The 19,677-nt window shown below is 43.9% G+C and overlaps 1 protein-coding gene across 1 annotated transcript in view; it reads right to left on the bottom strand.

The window, feature by feature from the left end:
- The window catches only part of LOC133018058 (adhesion G protein-coupled receptor L2-like), a 67,948-nt gene that overhangs the window by 33,922 nt on the left and 14,349 nt on the right, over positions 1 to 19,677 (bottom strand). Inside the window, exons 2-5 of the mRNA XM_061084347.1 lie at positions 16,208 to 16,421; positions 12,279 to 12,388; positions 9,805 to 9,819; positions 7,775 to 8,575 (exon numbers count right to left, since the gene is read on the bottom strand). Of these exons, the coding sequence (XP_060940330.1) occupies positions 7,775 to 8,575; positions 9,805 to 9,819; positions 12,279 to 12,388; positions 16,208 to 16,421 (1,140 nt within the window). The remainder of the gene's footprint in view (positions 1 to 7,774; positions 8,576 to 9,804; positions 9,820 to 12,278; positions 12,389 to 16,207; positions 16,422 to 19,677) is intronic.

Below are 19,677 nucleotides of genomic sequence, written 5' to 3'. Positions count from 1 at the left end.
GTTTTCAATCCGCTCCGACCCGGCAAAGCAAATCTATGTTTGAATGTGCACAAGCTCATGATCAAGTGCATTTGAGTTTCCCCCATCGCTCAAGAGTGTTCAAGCCTCAAATCACCGTGAGTGCAGATGGATGTCTGCCTCGAGAGCCTGGATAGAAGTAGGAAATGAAAGCAGAAATAGGAAATCTATACGTTTTATACAGTATGAATTGCCAATATGAATACAATGAAATGTCTACGTGGATATACTGGGCTACTTGTCTCCTGCGTGAATGATCTTAAATTTTTACCCACAGCCGCCTGATTGTATTTGGAGATAAAAGCACCTTCCCACAATGGGGTCTGCCGTTATGAAAGGCACTACAGTGTTGTCCTCAGCTTCCCCGGGTGCTTCTGGGAAAACGCAATATCATGCTATCTGACACTCCATCATCAAACACATATCTCCATTTCCTCAGAGAGAATGGTGACAAAGTCCACATTTCACATCGCGCACCCATCAGTCATTCAGGGAAATCTAGGGTGTTTTTTTGTTTTTTTATATTGCAGTGAAACATCTGGGTTTATTACAAAGCTGATATGTGGTGAAGGGGTCAGGAGGCCTCAGCGGGGGGGGAGGAAACGAGGATCCTGTGATGGTCACTGAAGAAAAACTCTGCACTGCAGCTGAATTGTGACATTTTACTCAGTGACCTTTATCCACTGGCAGGAAGCCCCGGCTAATTACCTTCTACTTATTCTGTCATTGTGTTTCTTTCACCTACATTTTCACAGGTTGGCTCGGACAGCGTGGCCGCGAAAGTAACAGCTGACACGTGCGATCAGCACGGGCAGACGTCAGAAAGCCTCGGTTAGCACCCAGTCTAATAACCATCTTCCTCTTCTCACTTGGTTTGCAAGATATAGAGTCAATTTTATTTAAAAGACACAGACAAATAACCCTGCAGGCTACAAACAACAGTACAACGCTGCGACTACAAAAAGAAGGTTAAAAAATACTCCTGCAAATATATTATGTATTAGAGGTGAAGATTTTATATTGACTCTGGGAAAGTGACATGATTCATAGGCTGACTCAGTTGATTCAATATTTGCATATAATGCAATACGAGGGTGAGTGGAATTGGTTTTCAGATTATTAAACCCCTCCAAGCAAACTTCTGCTTTTCCTTTCCACTGGCTGATATAAGAACCTAATGTGGTTGCATCACCTGATTAACCTGCTCCAGAGATCACAGTAATCCAGCTCAAGCACCGATAAACATTTCCAGCACAAATTGTCATAAATTCATAAATTATCACAAATGCATCATGAAAGTTAAGTTTAGTTCGGACGTTTGTTTTTTCTTTCATGGTTCTTTAGCCATCGAGGCATATTTGAATTGATTTAAATTGGATATTCTATTATAAGGGATTCCATTAGAGAAGGAGTTAAATATATTATATACATGTATGTGTGGGTGTGTGTGTTTTTGTTTTGTTTGTAAGAAAGAGTGCAATGATGTGTCATCGTTAGTTCGTTCGTTTTTTAAAATCACTTTTTGTTAACATTGTGAATTTATATTTCCAATGGAATACATCATGGATGTAAATAGGAAAATATTTCATGTTGAGGGGACTGGTATTTATGAGTGTGTACAATTTGGTGCAGTTTGAATGAATTGAAGGGAACCACTGGGCCTTGGTTTGGAAAAGGGCTCTTTGTAGTTTTCTATACTGAATGTTAAGTATATGTGAAAAAATATCATCACTATTTCCAAGGGTAAAAAAGTAAGTGTTGAACCAGAGCGAAGACTGAAAGATATTTTAGATTTTTGTCGAGTATTTACATGAACTGGCTACTTATGAAAACATGAAAACTCAATTTCCTGCAAAACTGTGAGTTGTGGTTATTATTTCACACGAGAGAGCATTTGTGTTTGCCTCTGTGCTTTTTGAAGTGGTTGAGTCTTACTCGGAAAATGTCGCCTATCATGGGCTAATTAATGAGATCAATTGATAAGGAAATTAATCAACGCTTGCTGCCCTAATTCCCTTGATCACTCACAAACCCCCAACGGAGAGAAGGGCTTAGAAACACGGAGACAACACTTTCAATTCTAGTTTGTGAAAGAAGCACTGAGATATTTCACACTCTTGGACAATTGGTCAGTGTCTCTCGCATGTTCACACTTTCAGGCGGAATCGTGGAATTATATGGCGTTAATGAGCAGACACACACACTCAGATGTCGACTGAGTGATTTTTTCCTTCCTAATCAAAGACAAGATTCAATCTTTGTGCTTGTTTGTAGTCGGCATGTCTCGGGCTCCACATCAGAGCGGGATTGTGACTAACATCAAGAACATCAAATACACAACATATCTATTCAATACTACATCAAGTAATGTGCTTGTCAGATGCATCTGTGGGCTTATTTTTGATGTCTCTGTACCATGCGCTACAATTTTCTTTTGATTGCGGAGAGGAAAATTCCCCCTCCAGTGAGAGTGTGTCCTCTGATAGCACTGTGAGAGGGCTGCACCAATTAGCTGCCATTTCTCTCAAGAGGCGGTGAAGTCACTCTTTATGGGCAATCTGACACCGACGGCGTACTGTCGCCATATGCTGAATAATACCTCCTTGTAAATAATGGAAGAGCTGGAGATTGAACACTTGACAAACGGCTGTCACAAGAGTCCAAACAGAGCACGTAAATTAAAACAGATCTAAAGAGGAACGAAAGCTATTAAGGAGGATCGTCAATCAGGACGTGAAGATGAAGCAGGATTAGTTTTTATCACTTTATTGCCCCCCCCGGAGTCATTTAAATATCAGCGAGGACAACGCCAAAAAATATTAAACCATAATCAGATGATAACAAGCTTTGATAGGCTGTTTGGCCTTGTTTTTGTACATTACACAGCTGCACTTTTTGGAAAATAATCTCACATTACACATATCTACCTGTCAACACAAACTCCAGGATGGATGGATCATAAGCCACCTAATACCTAATATTAGGGAGGCGTAATGACAGCTGGCAGCCAAATATAAGCTGTTTTAATTGGTTTAAATTTTGCAGATGAATCACTTACAAGGCTAATCCTCCCAGTACAATAACAAATAGTCATATTTAGTTGCAGGGAAATATGCGGCGCTCGGCTAGAAAGCAGGGCTCCATTTCCACACCATTTGGAATGATGAGGAAAATGACTAAATGCAAGAAGAGTAAGTAAACCATATGGTCCTGTAAGTGTAAGGCTTGCAGCTGGTGTGCTGAGCAGAAAGAATGGAAACACGAAGAAAGAACGACTTCAAAAAGTTCAGAAATATGCCAGTAAAGTTCGCCTGCTTAATCCCTAAGTGTAAAAACATTGATTTACTGTTTTATGGTGGGTTATGTGGGTCACATGGCTGAAAGATCCGAGCAAGAAGGAAAACAGTGAGAAGCGCATAACCCAAGCCGTCTTCGAATAATGAATAAAACCTTTGTCTCCAATGAGGAAAATGCAGTAATTTAATATCTCCTTGAATATAAAAACAATAATAACGCGAGGAAAAAGACTAAAATCCTCTCTACAAATCTAGCTCACGATCCCACAAGATATAACCTTTTTCATTACAAACAACTGGCAAGTTTTAGTTGATCTGACTTTGGACTCCTTAAATTGTTGTGATCCCCACAAAATGTCAACGTCGATCACCAGGTTAAAGGTTTCGAGCTGCTCTGTTCAGAAAGAGAAAGATCTTAATACTCACCTGTAATTATCACAATACCGATATGTATTATGCAATTAAGGTGTTGATGTACTTGTACTGCACTTTCTGAACTGCATTTGTCCCACAGCTGGAGTTACTTTAACTTTACTGCACAATGTAGAACCTTCTTTCTCAGTATCCCATGTCTAATATTGAGCTCTAGATGTTTTATTTTCTTAAAAGAAGTTAATAGAAGTCAGCTGGTTATAGGAGATCTGCCATTTGATTTGAATCTACTTGTTTCAACATAGGATAATAAGGACTTTTACTTTTAATGGCTGTTAATGTACATTTTAATGATAATGCTTTTTTTTCCTGAAAGTTTCAAATGGGGGGTTTTACTGCAAGTTAATTGTCCTTTTTACACAGCGGACGTGCAAATCTAACAAACAGCACTAACCTTTAATCAGACTAACAGGCAATGCTAATGAGGCTGTATATACAGGGCCTATGCTGTGTGCCCATGTGTCTTCATTGGGCCTTTATTCATTGAGTTTAACTCACTAACAAGAACGTCTCCGAGGAGGAGAAGTGAGTGAGAGCTCCAGTTGGTCTTTTCGCCTCTTTACCTGGAGCCAGTGCTGGTAATTAATGAAATAAATCCCACAAGACATGAATTTTACATAAGGCTGTTTATCTGCTTCATTGGGAGCACGCAGCTCTGGAAGGTAAAGGTCCACCAGAAGATTTTTCTCTTGGTTCTACAATAGTTTCGAGGACTATTTGATTATTTTTCCTGCTAAATGAAAAACTCAAGTTCATGTGAAATTGTTTGCATGCCTCGCCGCTTTACCGACAGTTGTTCAGACAGAAAAAACTCTCTGCCGGACATATCCTGTGTCTGTGGGGGGGTAATTTATGAGACCTGAAACTGAATCCTGTGGAGCAGCCGACGTAGCGCAGTCACAACTAGTCTGAGTCAGAGGGAGGTGGCAAAGCCTTACAGACACAAGCATGAAGACAGGAAAATATATGTGCCGACAGAAACACGCTGTAAGCGAAAAAGACCAAAACTCCCTGTCACACACGCCTGTAAAGTCTGCTTAGACAATTTCCTGCCGTAATTCAGCAAGAGGGCCAATTAGCTCTCCTCTGAATCTTCTGCTTTGCCTCAGCCTCTATTTCTGTTGCTCCACATCGCGCTTCAGAGGGTGGAACACAGGCTTAGTAAATGATACATCTATAAATGTCCCTCGTCTTGAATGCTAACCTGGAGGCGTCGTTCAGGGATATAAAAGCAAACCCAACGGAGCGAGGTGCACTGCTGGGTTTAGCCACAAAATGGCTGAGCAGAAAAAAAAAAAAGCATCAGCTTTGTGATGATAGATAGCGTATGTGCGGCATGCGGGATATGAAATAGCATTTTATCCTGACATTTCACTCAGGAGTGGAGCCCACTTGTGCTCACTGCTAGATACCAGATTTCTGAAAGTGGCTCAGCCTTTTCGGACAAAGCCATTAATTTTATGCCTCTCGTCTTTATGGTCTCAGATCAATTCCACCTCAAACGCAAATTAATTTTCTCCTTTCTCTCCTTGTTAGTCTGAATTGCGCTTGGCAATTACAGACTCTTCTGATTGTTTCTTTTTCTGAATTCATTGGACTGGAATCCATTAACGTCTTCGCACATCACAGAGAATACATTACCTTTGTCCCTTTACGTTTTGCAGTTGTGAGCTCCTAGGTGTGCTGTGTATCGGCATGCGCCTCGTCTGGAGAGACCTCTGAGGAGGCAGACTCTTTAAATATTGATCATTGCTGTTTTGTCTTCACAATGCATTAGCAGAGCAGAGATGTTTTCTTTAAACGTGTGTGAACTGTCTGGAACAATAAGCGGACGGATCGATGTGGGGAATGCTCTCAGCTAATCACTTCAAGCATGGCCAGAATTAAAGAAAACCCACAGTGTGGCAAACGCTCGACGCGAGGTGAGAGAATCGCCCGACAAGTTGCGAAGGTCAATTATGTTCTGCTTTGATCACTTTGCAAAAACTCTCCTAATATAAACTCCTAATCCTGCTGGCACCCCAGCGCCTCTCTGGGATGAGCATTACGACCAAGGTTGATGCTTCTGACAGAAAAGGACACAGACACTTCTTGTGTTACACTAGTTCTACAAAGCAGAGAAATATACTGGGTTTGGTGTTCGAGGTAACTTCACTCTGCGGTCGATGAATCTTAATGGGAACAATTAATTTCCTTTACGCCTCAAGTGCCCCTCAGTTTCAGAGGGGGAGACATTATTTCAGCACCATTAGATTACCCCGCAGAATAGGTTGTTTAATTCAACGCCATATCATGGGTAGGCAATAAATCCTAATAGCTACACAGCAAAGAAGTTAAAGGTGTAGGTCTGAAAAAACCTAATAAAGAAGAACCAATTATTTTCAAGTGTCATTCACAAAAGGCCGGCGCGGTGCTGCCGCTGGTCGCGGCATCTCGAGACGCCTCCTCTCTCTCCTTCTTGAACTCGCAGCATTTGAAACTGTTCCAATAAAACACGGTTAATGATCCACGGTGACAAGTTCCGCTGCAAAGATTTATTTCTAAATTGGATCCCAGTAACAAAACGGTGGCAGGAAACAGGTACTTAGAATAAAGAGTAAAATCAACAACTATTATAGATTGGGTTCTGTTCCCGTTCCAGCAGCAACACTGTGCCCATGTGGTATTTATGTTTACCGAGCCATTACAGTAGCTGAGAGAGAGCATATTAAACCCTTCATTGAAAATGCTCTGTGATGGCCACTTCTCCCAGAGCCTCCTTTAAGACATGAGGGTAATTATGATAATTCAGCTGTTAATTACATTTCCATACATCAGGGTGGGAACAGTCGAGCAGGCAGTTTGCATGCATGGAGAACTCATTAGAGTTGGAGTATTTTTCATAGCTATTCCAATGTACCACTTAATTGAGACTTTGTCCGTTTGAACAGACACAAACTCTGAGCCGCCCCTTGGGTGTGGAGTTATCACGGTGGGGAGATTCCAGCGAACGGCGGGAAAACAAACAGACGTGTTGACAAGAGGCCAGAGTTCAGGAGCACACTGACTCCATTGAGACATCAACACCGACGCCCCCCCCCCCCCCCAACAGCTCAGGTCAAGAATCAGATTTCCCCCCTGGCAAACCCCCTCCCGAATATTCGGTGGTTAAAAATCATAACCTAATCCGGGCCAGTGCTCAGGGGCAACCCGAGCCTCTGAGCTAACGCCAAGTCGGGTCACGCTCCTTGTTTCCCCACTTCGTAAAGGAGACTTAGCGCGGCTCTGCGGGATAAGGTGGCTGCAGTCAGGTAATTAAGCCCATTATCAGCTTGATGGAAGGTCTCCGTCTGATGACACGTATGTCACCTCTCGGCACTACACCGATTCATTTAAGCCCCCTAAACGCCTGACAAGTTTCTTCACTGTAATAGATCTCCTACCTGCCATTCTTCTACCCCAACTCACCACGCGCCATACAAGTCTTCCACTCTTCAGCCCGGTGGTTTTACAAGTATCGCCCCACAATAGGACGGCGATTATCTCCTAATCTATCTCAAAAAATGGCTTCTGCGAGGTTGCCGAGGTAGCCATGGCAACACAAACTCGAAATCCCACGGTAAGCATGAGAGGATAACCTCTGTCACACTGTGCACAATACTTCTCAAATGTATTCCCGGCATCAGGGGGAAGTTCGGGAGGGCAGTGTTCATAATGGTTTTGAATAAGGCCCGAGATTAAAGAATTCGATAGGGTCCAAGAATCAGCTGGAGCGAGTGTCTCTGCTTTCCTCACGGTAATAAAGAAGCAGATTTTTTTCCTAGCGCTGCAATGCCACTGGGACCGATCCCTCATTCCAAGGTGAATCTGTAATTTCTGTCTGCAAATGAGCCCTTTCCCCAAGACTAACACAACCCTCTTTCCTTTATCACACCTGAATTGCAACCGATATTAAAAGGCAGCCATCTGTGACGTCCCACGCTGCAGCCAAACAAGAGGAGAATAACACAAAGACAATGAGCTGATTGAAAAAATGGAGCAGCTCTCACCTTCGGCGGGATCCGGCAGGCTGAAGTCCAGGTCGTAGCGCAGTGTGTAAAAGTTATTCCACACGTACAGCTGGTTGTCCCGGGGGTTGTAATCCACAGCGGTGATGTACTGGTACTGGTTGGGGAAGAGGATGTCGGTGTACTCGCCGTGGCTCAGCTTGGTGTTGTACGTGTAATCGATTTGGCTCCTGCTCGCCTCGCTCTCGTTCTCTTCGTAGGTGGAGCGCACCACGTGCAGCACGCCGCACACCATGAAGGCGTTGGACGCGGAGCGCTTGTCGTACGCCGTGTCCCACGTGGCCTCGAAGCGCAGCGTGTACGGGTTGAGCTGGCTCACCACGATGCGCCCATTGTTCTGTTCGGTGGCGTAGATCACCCACAGGCCCCTCTCGTCTACTGCCAGGTCAATGTCTGTCTTGCCCCCCCAGCGGTAGGGCGAGGTGTCGTGATAGTTGGCGTTGTTCACAATGGCTTCGCCACTTTTGATGCGTGTGCGCAGGTCGAACTTGACGATGTTGCGGGTGCGCTCCTTATTGAAGAAGATGGCGCCGTCGTACGCTACGAAGCCGGTGCCGTCCACGCGGTGCGGCAGTTTATACGTAGTCGTCTGGCGGCCACTTTTGAAGTCCTCCAGAGAGGCGTACTCGATTAGGGTGTCAGTGCGGTACGGCGTCCAGGGCATGAAGAAGACTTTGTCTCCAGCCTGCAGCGGGTCTTTGCACCACGAGCCTGCCTGCTGCTCCGCCTCGAACAGGAAAGTGGCGTCGCCCACTCCCATCAGAGTCCCAGGACAAATGAAAACTAGTGGCAGAAAGAGAGTGAAACAAAATACAATGAGGGCAAAAGTTAAACAAATACTGCACATTTGACAAGCATCATTCTTGCTGCTGTACAACTCAAGACCAGGGACTGAGAATTTGGAGGAATACTTTAACTAGTGCTTGTTTTACTACCGCTAATGCAAATTGGGGAAAAAGAAAACAAATGAATGTGTCATAGTGATTATTTCAGAATGACAAATGGGACGTTAAGAGAACTTGCATCTCAAGGGTCTGCTGCTACATCCTAACAGGGACAAAAACAAAATAAAAAAAGAACCGAAAAAAAAAAAAAAATCCTGCAAATGAAAGACATGGGAAATGGGAGAAGAATTCACAGGTAGTTTTTTTTTTTTTTTTCTAATACCAGCATGTCCCTGTCGTCAAATACCACATGAGGAACTGGGAATATGGAGACACTGCACATGCATAATCACATGACTGAGGTCAGAAACCAAGATGGTAAGGGAACAGACTTCACATCTTGTGATAAGAGTGAACAACAGGTTGTCAAATGGTGGTGGCGGCAGCAAAGCAGAGGTAAAATGAAAGTGGAGGTTTGGGGAATAGAATCGAACAGTGCTGTGAAGGATTTTCGCTACTTCTGTGGCAAATAAACAAGAGAAACCACTGATGGGTGAGGGAGGCCATGGCAAGGTTCCCATTTTGATGGTTTTAAAATAATTGGTTCTGGATAAAAAAAAAAAAAAAAAAAGTAACACGGGGGAATTGCTTTCTTTTCAAACTTTTTTTTGTTTTGTTTTGTCTTTGCCAATCTCACTCAACCATCACTGCTATTTCACATCACGTGCTATATGGGTGCAGCGGAAATTGGGCCAAGCAAACTACAAACGGAGCTAACTAAGAATATAAACACACAACTAGACATTCTTCAAGGGTTAATACGGCGCTAAGCAGGAGTCCCTGGAACAAATCAACGTCGAACAGTTGGTGTTTTCTTTGACGTTGTTGGGGGGGGGGGGGGGGGGACGACTACATTCGGTGACCGTGGATGTCATTTGAAATTCCGTTTTGGAATTAATTTGGACTCCGTGGGTGCAAACAATCCTCCTATGGGTTTAGCGTTTGACAGGAGAGGCAATCAGGAGGGGGGTGGGGGAGACGTGACGGGGGGGGGCTGTACTCAACACCACAGAACAAGGAGCTGAAGGAGGAGGGGGGGGGTGGGGGGGGACCAGACCACTCATTTACCTTTTTGCTCCACTTCTATTTCAGGCATTGGAAAAGAAAGCGAAAAAAAAGAGTGCAAAAGGGAGAGAAAGGTTATCATGAGACAACGACCAGGTACAAAGAGAAGAATTAGTTCGGAGGAAATGAGCGAAAGGGTGAACTGCAGCGCTGCTGAGAGAAGAGGAGCTGGAGGAAAGAGAGGGGGGGGGGGTGTTTGTTAGTGAAATGGCCTCTCGTCCTACAGGATGCAAAAAACAGGAAAGTTATAACCGGAGAAAAGCAAAGTGCCGTGCTTCTCAACTTTTCTCTCCTGCGCTCATTAACAGCCGACAAGCTATCGCAGTGACCACCCGAAAGCAGAATAAATCTCTCTAAAAAATGCATCTGCTAAGTGGAGGGAGAGAGAGAGTGAGAGAGAGAGAAATATCTGAGAGTCCCGGTCATACTTCAATGGATTAAAGTTATTTTTGGCTTGTATTGACTGAGGGTGGAGTTTGTTCGAAACTTCATCAACACAAATCCAAACTCGATTTCCAAACTCGCTCGCCCACACACGAAAAACATGACACGGTGCTAACATTACCGACCGAAACTCGAACTTAAATGAGCCAAAGAGAGCAACAGCACATTAGATGACGGACAAACAGTCGGACTAATAGGAGAGGTTTTTTTTTTTTTTTTTTGAGGCATGTTGAAGCTGCATACACAGGGTGGAGGGAGAGAAAGAGAGAGAGAGAGAGAGAGGGGGGGGAATCTGTGAAAGATTGGAAGTAAAAAAAAACGAGAGCAAAGAGGTTAGTAAAGGGGGGGGAGGAAGGAGGTGAAAGGGAGGTCTGTTTGAAAGAAGAAAAAGAAGAGATGAATATTTCAGAACATGTTTACAATTCATCAATTTAAATCCTAAGTGCTTGAACAGGCAGGGATGAAGGTTAGATTCGCACTCCTACACTACTCTCCAATTCCCTTTTGAGGTAGACTAACTCCAATCCGATTCCAGAGACATAGTTTAAAGTAACGCCGGCTTTAAACAACTCCACAGTGCGTTTAATTAAATCATCCGGAGACGAGAGCCGCTCCACGGCCAAGTGCAGAGATTTGGTTAATCTGAGAAAAAGATGCAGAATCATCTCACAGTTTAAGGATTTTAACTCCAATATCCTCTGTAATATGTTTCCACACGCTATTACTGAATGTGCTGTACTGATGTGAGACCAATAAAGTACTCCCTTCTTTAAAATCTCCATTATTATCTCAGCAAAACCCTACTAATCTGTAGTTATTGCAATTAAAACCATTCAGAGAGTAAATTCAACCAAACTACACTGATCCTTTTATCCCAGTCACCCCCCCGGTCATTACTGCACATGCACATAGTTTTGGTTTTTAGAAATATCTGAGATTTCTATCTTTCTTTCACCAAGCGAATACAATAGATGTTAAAGGAATGTTGTTTGAGGTGCTCACAGCGGAGAAAACAAATATTTTTACAGGGATGGTATCCTCAGTTAGTTCCAGAGGAAACTGCTCCCAGTGAGGTCTGACTCTGTGGAGTAACACAAGCTCGGTTTCTGGAGAGAGATTTTGCTGTTGTTTTTTTAAAATGTCATATTTTCTCATGCTGTTAGCACCACGAGCAAAAAATGCACAAACTAGCGCCGTAATGAGGTGGAGGCACATATCTCAGATTGATGGGGAAGGGATGCAGACCCGGCATCCCAGCCTTGTTTGTCCAAATCAAGTACCAGATCTGTTTTTCTAATCAAATTCCTTCAATGAATCTTAAGTTTCTTAAGTTGTGTGTAACAAAGACTCAATCAGCTCAACTCTGCACTTTTTAGTGGTCCAGCCTAATTAACATTCACGGCCTGTAGCTACAACCAGAAAATACATGAAATGTTTATTAAACGTGCATCATTCCATCGTAACAGCAGGTGAACCAACGTTCTTCAACACCATATTTTCCCGTCATCCCATCATTGAACTATTAACTGAACTTAAAGTGTGGATTAAATATGTGTAATCATAAAAAACCCACACTGCTATTTTCTGTAAGATTCTTGGGCTGAGTGCAGCCACCTCTCGCAGAGAGCACATTGACAGCCATTAGAGAAGTAACGTTAATTAAGTAAAAGAAGATTTGTTAGCAAAGTATTTTGACAATCGGGAAGCAAAACAAAATTTAAAGACATTTATCTTTACGATTAAAGTCAAAACTACCTGGAAGGTTAGATTCCTCACGAGGTAACTGAGAAAACGTGTTTCTTTATAATTGGGGTGAATGGATTTAAATGTCACTTGATATTTCAACATCATTTATAATTAACCTTGCTACAGTGTCTTTCAAACACTCCCACGAGTTGAAATGTCATCTGTAAAAACAAAGGTATACAGTGTATTTGCAGAGGCTGCAGTTATAGCACATAGCCGTCTATTCTACAGACACTTCATTAGCAGACAGTCAGAGTTCAGAGTGTGATTAGGATGGTGATACTTACTATAGGGAACACACTCATACTGGACCTCTAAGTACTTGTAGGTGCCAGGGCATGGATCAGGAAAGACATCAGAGCCAGTGACAACCACACACTGCGTACGGTTGTTGCACCTAGAAAAGATTGACCAGAGATTTCATCATGACTACCCACAGCAAGGGCGCTCGACAAAGACAACATTAACAACTCAAGGCGGGAAAAGTTCATCGCTGTGGCTACAATGAAAGTGATGGAATCCCGGCCGGGGCCTGTCACATATGCATTCTAGTCTAAACCTTGGTAAACAGAGAGAGGAATGAAAACATTAAGGCAGAGTAAATGCATGTGCATGGGAATGATAATGGATAACCAAGGTGAGAGAGCAGCTAAAGGCATGTTAGGCATTAGCGATGGTATTTCCTTTAACAGCGTCCTTATGCCGCTATTGAAAGGGAAGACATTCATTAAAACACACACGACAGGTGGCGGTGGCATGCAGTGGACTGGAATGAGTGACCTCCGCTGAAACGGAGCGGCTCCGCTGCATGTGCGCGACAAAAAGCGGCGTGAATGTGTCGTTTCCATGAAGTTATTCGTCTTTTCCAGTTTGAAATGTTTTCCCTCAGCGATTTAGCGGCCTGATAGGTGAACTGGAAAGTCAGAGCGTGTGTGTGTGTGTGCATGTTTGCAGATGTTTCAGGGTGCTAAAAAAAGTTCAAGTAAAGAGGGAGATGGGGGGGGGGGGACAACAGCAGAGGACTGAGTTTGTGTAAATACTGTATAGGGTGAAATTGGCTTCGCTTCAATCAAGCTCTCTGGAAGCCGAGGGGATTGAGGATAAAGTCGGCAGAAGCAGAGGCAAACAAGAAGGAAACGGGCACCAAAATAGGACATTCAACAAATTTGCAAGCTTGAGATAAATATTTCAGAAGGTCAGTAGCAGTCATGCAAGTTGGACATACATTTTAACATCGGACATGACATTCAGAGAAACATTAGTAATTTAAGAGGCTTTCTGTGGCTGCAAAATGGGTTCGTGCCTCACAACAACAACACAAAACCTCGTCTGCGTACTTTACACCAGGCAGGGGTTTTTTTTAAGGTAAAGGATAAAAAGGGAAATGTGTGTACATTAGGCAGAGCCACATTCAAAATCCTGCTTTGCATTTTAGTGACAAAAACCCATCCTTTGCAACTAATGGATTATTTCCCATTATATATATGAATAAAAAGGTGCAGAGTCCATTATGAAGTTAACAAATAGCATTAGCATCATCAGCGATGGTTTAAGCATCACTGACAATAGTGTGCCAGCTGCACTTAAGAGACTCTCTGTTATGGCTTCACTACAGGCAGAGCCGCTGCGAGGGAGGAAGGCCACCGCGGGAACATGTGAACCGGCTGACACCAGATGATAGAATAACTTTAAATGCACGGAGAGATTTGCTATTTCATTATTTTATTGAATATTTTTAGAGTTTATTCGTCCGACGGACACTAGTCCCCGGTTACGGAAAGCGCATCTACTCAAGAACTGTACTCATGAATAATTTTGCGATACCTGTCGCTCACTTAAATATTTCATTTCATCCCAGTTTGTGCTTCTACTCACGTCATTTCTGACGAAAACAATGTTCTCTGCCCCCCCCACCCCCAGCACATCTCCCTGACGGCTAAAGTTGCATTTCACATACAAGCTATGATTATACCATTTTCTTTACTACGTTGTCATGGATTTAAGTGCCCAAGTGTATTTGCTTCACACCTCACATCACACTCAATGACAATAATCGAATAATAAATTGCATAGAATAATATATTTTGAAGGGGTAGCATTCATTTCAGTAAACTATTGCACAGTAACTTTATTTACTTCAGTAAAACTATGAAAAGCTTATTTTTACTTTGTATTTCCTTCAACTTAAACCTGAAATAACTCCAACCCAAGCAACCAGCTGAAAGACGCTAGAACATTTCACAGATCTGCAAGAGTTTGGAGTTAGTTTTCTGTAGGAAGTCTCTCATTTGATCACACAGCATCTTTTGATCTGTAGTAAATATAAAAGGATCTAAATACTCCACAGACTCCGACACCAGCTTTTAAGTTGTAATGATTCACTTTGGCGTTTATTCTACAGTAATTTTTCATGTTCTCCTGCCTTGGAGAAAAGTGAAGTGTTGTTGCTAAGCGCTTTAACACTCTGTTTTAAACGGCTGCTGAAATCACCGTGTGTAATCTCTGCCGCACTGAGCCGACACAAAACATCGAGGCTAGCAGAGAGAGAGAGAGAGGTCAGACATAGATTCCATTTACAGTCCATGTCTGAGGGCGAGAGACCAGCTGAATAATAAACAGGACCAGTGACTTCAGTCCCTACATGTATTTTTAATCCGGCCACGTTTTTGTCAACAACCAAATATTTGACTTGACTAAACACTTTGATGTCGACATTGTAGAAAATCAAGCAGCTTGATTCCAGTCTGGTTGTTTTTTGATGTGGAGAAACTGGCGGCTGATTAATATTTTTTTGTCGCAATTTCCAAACCAACAAAACTGCCACTGTGTGCGGCGGACCCCCCACTGTGCCTATCTCCCCCAATCTCGGTTAATATGTTTGTTTACTGTATCTGCCTGCAGTGCTTTTGAATTTTGTCGATCTTCACGATGTAGGCAGTGCATTGTGGTGCACTTTAATAAAACCCCTTGTTTTAATTTACTTCAGCCTGAAGGAAGAGGGACTGGGGTCTCCCTGAAAACTTTGTGGCTGCTTTAACATCCCCGGTTATCACATCAACCCTAATTACGGTCAGGAATCCGCTTCCTCTGATCTGATTCATTAGAATAATTCCAATGATTAAGGGCTCGTGCTGCAGCTCGTGGTGCAGAGTCTTCTCAAAGCTGTTTCGCTCGCACACCGCCTCCAGGGAATCTTCTGTGGAGATAAGTTTGAAGTGCGGCTCCAGCGAGTGAGAGTCAGACTCGTCAACAGAGGTGGTGCACAGCGTAGCAGGTTGCAGTGAAACTGAAGGACATGGACACAGTCAGCGGCGCATTGCTGTGTGACTGTACTGGGACTGGGCTGTGAATTTAGAAACACATGGGGTGAGACAGTGGAGCTGGATCTTGTTTTTGTCGTGAGCTACTCGGTGGTGCTGCACCTCATCATGGGAGAAAAGAAGTGAATCAAGGAGGGAAAACCCCAGAGGAGTATGATGGTGGGTGATGATGCTCAGAAGTTAGCTGAAAGGGGTTTGAGGCTATGTTAGGACAGAGCAGCATTAGAAGATGAACTGCAGTGGTTACTATTCATGAATAGTTCATCCAGTGCCCTTCAAACACACACGCACACACACACACACAGACACACACACACACCTCTTGGGGCATGCAGCAGTCGAGCTGAAGTGTTGCTGTGCTGTCGTTTGACAGTTTCCTGTGAGATGGTAACCGGCATAAAAGGCACGACGATGGGCACTGCTCACTACCTGAGGCGAAGCCACTTCAATTGCGGTACAAGTGTTTGAACAAAGTAAGCCCAATATTCCATATAGGGAATTAAGAGGGTGTCTATGTGACTCGTGTCTCCGAGCGACGCTGATTATGACTCAAACAGCAGCAACAACGCGCAGCTGGTGTGAAGAGCTCTGCCTCACGGACGTCAATTCCTGCCTGTCAAGGATTAATCTGTGCCCTAGTTTTCTGAATTTCAAAATGCCACCTACATAATCTAGTCAATGAAAGAAAAAAAAAGGGAAAAAAAACGTGAAAAGGTGCGAGTTGTTGATTAGTTGTCCGGCGTGTGGGTGGATACTAGGGCAGGCTGACGGTTTCAACATTTCTCTTTGTGTGCAGAAAAGTTGGTCGCGGAGGGAAAGCGAACACACTTCTGCTCCTCGGCTCCTGGTCATGTTTTTGAAATAAGATCCCTCCCCTCCCCAGCGTTTTTTTTTACCTTTGTGATATGATCTTGTAGGCATCGGGGAGGTAGCAGTTGACGTTCTCCATCTGGAATGGGTCCGCGTCACAGATCTTGTCGTCGGTGCGGCCGTAGTTGGCCGTCTCGATCATGATGACGTCACTCCCCGGGCAGCGGAGATCGATTGCGTATCCTTCACACGAGAGCTCTCTCCTGACCAGCCCGAAAGGCAAGGCTGCACGGCTGAACCCTGACGTACACAAGAGACGGAGAAAAATCTTTAGGCACATAAATATAAAAGAAATTAATCGGTTGGAAGGATCACTGCTTCGAGACAATAAGGCCACACATCATGCAGTAAAAAAAATCCACTGGCAAAAAGTAAATAGGCAGCAGCAGTCCAATGTTTACCACAGTTTTAAACAGACGGGCCGTTACACGCGATACAGGAATGGGGAAAGACGAAACAATTCAACTCTCCATCTCTCTGTGGTCTTGGATGTTGGCTAAGACATCAACTCGTAAGTCACTGGAGACCAGTGGTAAGATCATAAATTCTTGAGCAAATAGAAAAAAGCTACAGAGCACCAGGAAGGCCTCCACCTAGAGAACATCCACAGAGGGTCCAAACCTATGTGGACTGAGAATAGTTTGTTCATACGTGCCCTTCGCTTCTTCTTGCTTTACTCGCTCTGGAAAGTAAGAGAGAAAAAAGAAGAATCCTGGCAGAATGGAGTGTAATAGAATCTATTTTACAGTGTCGGCGATCGAAGAGGGGACAGTCTGGAGTCCACACGGGAAAAATCTATACCCGGGGCGCAGCAGATGGGAGTGCAGCCAAATCGCTCTACTTTGGGGGAAAATTACTTATTTCACACAAATCTGACCCATACGCAATAAAATGTCTTGTCACAGATGGATGTGGAGATTTCGGGGGAAAGAGAGAAAAATGTCATTAAAAAACCCCAAAAGAGTGATGGAAGGAGAAATCCATTATCTGAGGTTCAAGAAAGGAGCAGTGGAAATCGGAGAAAACAATTAGCGAAAAGTACAACATGCAAATGTGTTCCATTTGAGAAGTGCAAGCAGAGCACGGCATGAACCGCCAATAATCGCCATTGTTTGGAGCAATGGCGGGTCCCCGAGGGGGAAGCAACCATTCGTATTTTCTCCACCGCTCTCTCCTAATTAACCCTCCTTTTAGCCGGTTACCTTTTCCCTGCTCCCATTGGCTCCCGAGCGTTGTCATGTTCGAACACTTACCACCCCGGGTTCACTTTGCCCCCTCACTCTAATTATGCTCACACTTTTGACAGCCGGGGCCTTACGCAATTAGCATTGTTTGAACCGCTCGGAGCTGAAGTGATTCGGACTTGAAATTCGTACCCTGAAACCCCCCCCGACCCGCATGTCTGCTAGTCATTTCAGCCCGCTGTGCCTGGCTCACTTGTAATGATACTGTGTGTCAGTCTGCACGTCACACACGGGAAACACAGACATCTGTGCGATACAATGTTGAAGTCATCGCATATTAGGAGACACTACTGCACAAACTAGTCCTGGTGGCAGTATAACAAAATATGAAACTAATGGTATAAATTCCCTGGCACTCGGCCACAAGACATTTCATTATAATACCATGATCTATCTAATGGCCAGTAGATTCTGCTTAGCCGGACTGTTTATCACCTCATTACGAGACGTCGGTGTAGCCGCGCCATAAGTGGAGGGCTGTGGGGTCACTCCATCTATTACAATAACCCGTACAATTACCCGCACCTTTCAGAAAACCTGTCCAGGGTGGTGGATGATAAAACACAGAGTGAAGTCGCCGGCTTTCCTGCGAAGACTAATGATTGTTCCGCCTGCCATTCCTCACGGAGGGAGTGACGGGTTTATCACGGCAGCTACAGAGAGCAGACAGAAAGAATGCATTTCATGGAGTTTTTTTGATTCTGAGCAGAGAGACCGTCATTCGGCTAAAACACCCTCACACACACAGACACACACGCCATCTGCCTCCATAACCTTCTTTCTCTGGCTGTCCACTACCGACTCTGTCCATCTATCAGCTCGCTGTGGCATGATGGCATGCTGCTGTCAACACAGACCAAGCGATTGATTAGGATTGTGCCTTGCTGGCCTCCTCCTCCCTCGCCTGCATAGATCTCTCTGGTCATAGTCTAACACTACATCAATTAGGGGGAGTATCTAGACTGTACTGGCGGCCTTAAGAACAAATTGCCTCTTCTCCAAACTGCATATAGTCTCCGTCTCATTAATGACTGTCTTGTCAGCTTGTAATCGTGCAAGTGATGACAAATCTGTCGAGAAATTTCAAATACATATATATATATAAATATAAAGGGGTTTTTCATGCCGTGCAGGGGTAAGGGGAGGGGAGCTGAATTCAAGGGAATGTACTCTTGGTGGGCTTAACTGGATATTGCTTGAGATTTTAGGATTGAAGCGCAGCTATGGAGGAAATACCTTGCGACAACAAAAGGTTTCTGGATGTAGGTGTTGATTTTCCGGGTTTAGACAAGTTTTGCGAGAGATCTCGGAAAGAGGGGATGATTGTTTGTGTGCACAAGTGTCAGTGTCTTAAGGAAGTATGAAAAGCTTTTCATCTCACGTTCTGTGCTTTGTTTGACTGCTCAACTTTGCAGCAGTTGAATACTGCGACAGAAGGGCACCAGCTGCAGGGAAAACAGTGTTGAGAAAACTGGAAGGAGAAAAATAGGCCCCAACAAGATGCCTGTGTATGTGTGTGTGTATTCAAGAAAGAAAGAAAGTGAGCTGCTCTCTCCGTGTCTGTACCTCAGATTAACATGAAATTACACGATCAGTCAGGGAATTGAATAATGCGTTATTGAGAGCATTTAGTCAAATTGCCATGGTAACCACTTTGACTCAGTCATAATTGGCTGTGATCCCTATTCCTGGCCTTGTTGACACGGAGCCTTATCATGTATTCTGGTCAGTGAGTGACTGCGAGGAAAGTAGCTTTTCAGATTCCTCCCCCTGACCTGCCTGCTAAGCCGTCTATTGAGCTCAAGAGAGCAAAGCAAAGGCCAGGACCACTTCTCAATGTGTTGCATTCTGGGAGTTTTTCCTTCTTCTACCGTTGGCAGCCTTTAATTCACTCCCAACCACCACACCCCCCGCCCCTCCAATCCCTCATCGTGCATATTTTGTTTTCTATCAACACCCTTGAAATTGGAAAGTGACACTGTGGCTCAGATGGACACATCTGAAAACATCCAGAGTTACACTTTTTCAAAACCCTGGAGATGAAACCAAAAGAATAATAGAGTTTTTTTGTTTTCGTGGTGAGATATTTCTAATTGTGTGGCCGTGCCGGACCGGTACACATAGATTCGGGTTAATCTCTGCTGGTCTGCGTCCTAATCAACCTTTAACCCGTAAAATTGTAAAGAACATAAAACAGTGGGGGGAGGGAAAAAAGTGGCGGAATGTTTGATCAGTGTTAAAAAGAAAAAAAA

This window comes from Limanda limanda, chromosome 13 (genome assembly GCF_963576545.1).
Source record: "Limanda limanda chromosome 13, fLimLim1.1, whole genome shotgun sequence".
Lineage (NCBI taxonomy): Eukaryota > Metazoa > Chordata > Actinopteri > Pleuronectiformes > Pleuronectidae > Limanda > Limanda limanda.
The sequence above is the reverse complement of the archived record's forward strand: the minus strand, read 5'-3'. Positions and strand labels throughout refer to the sequence as shown.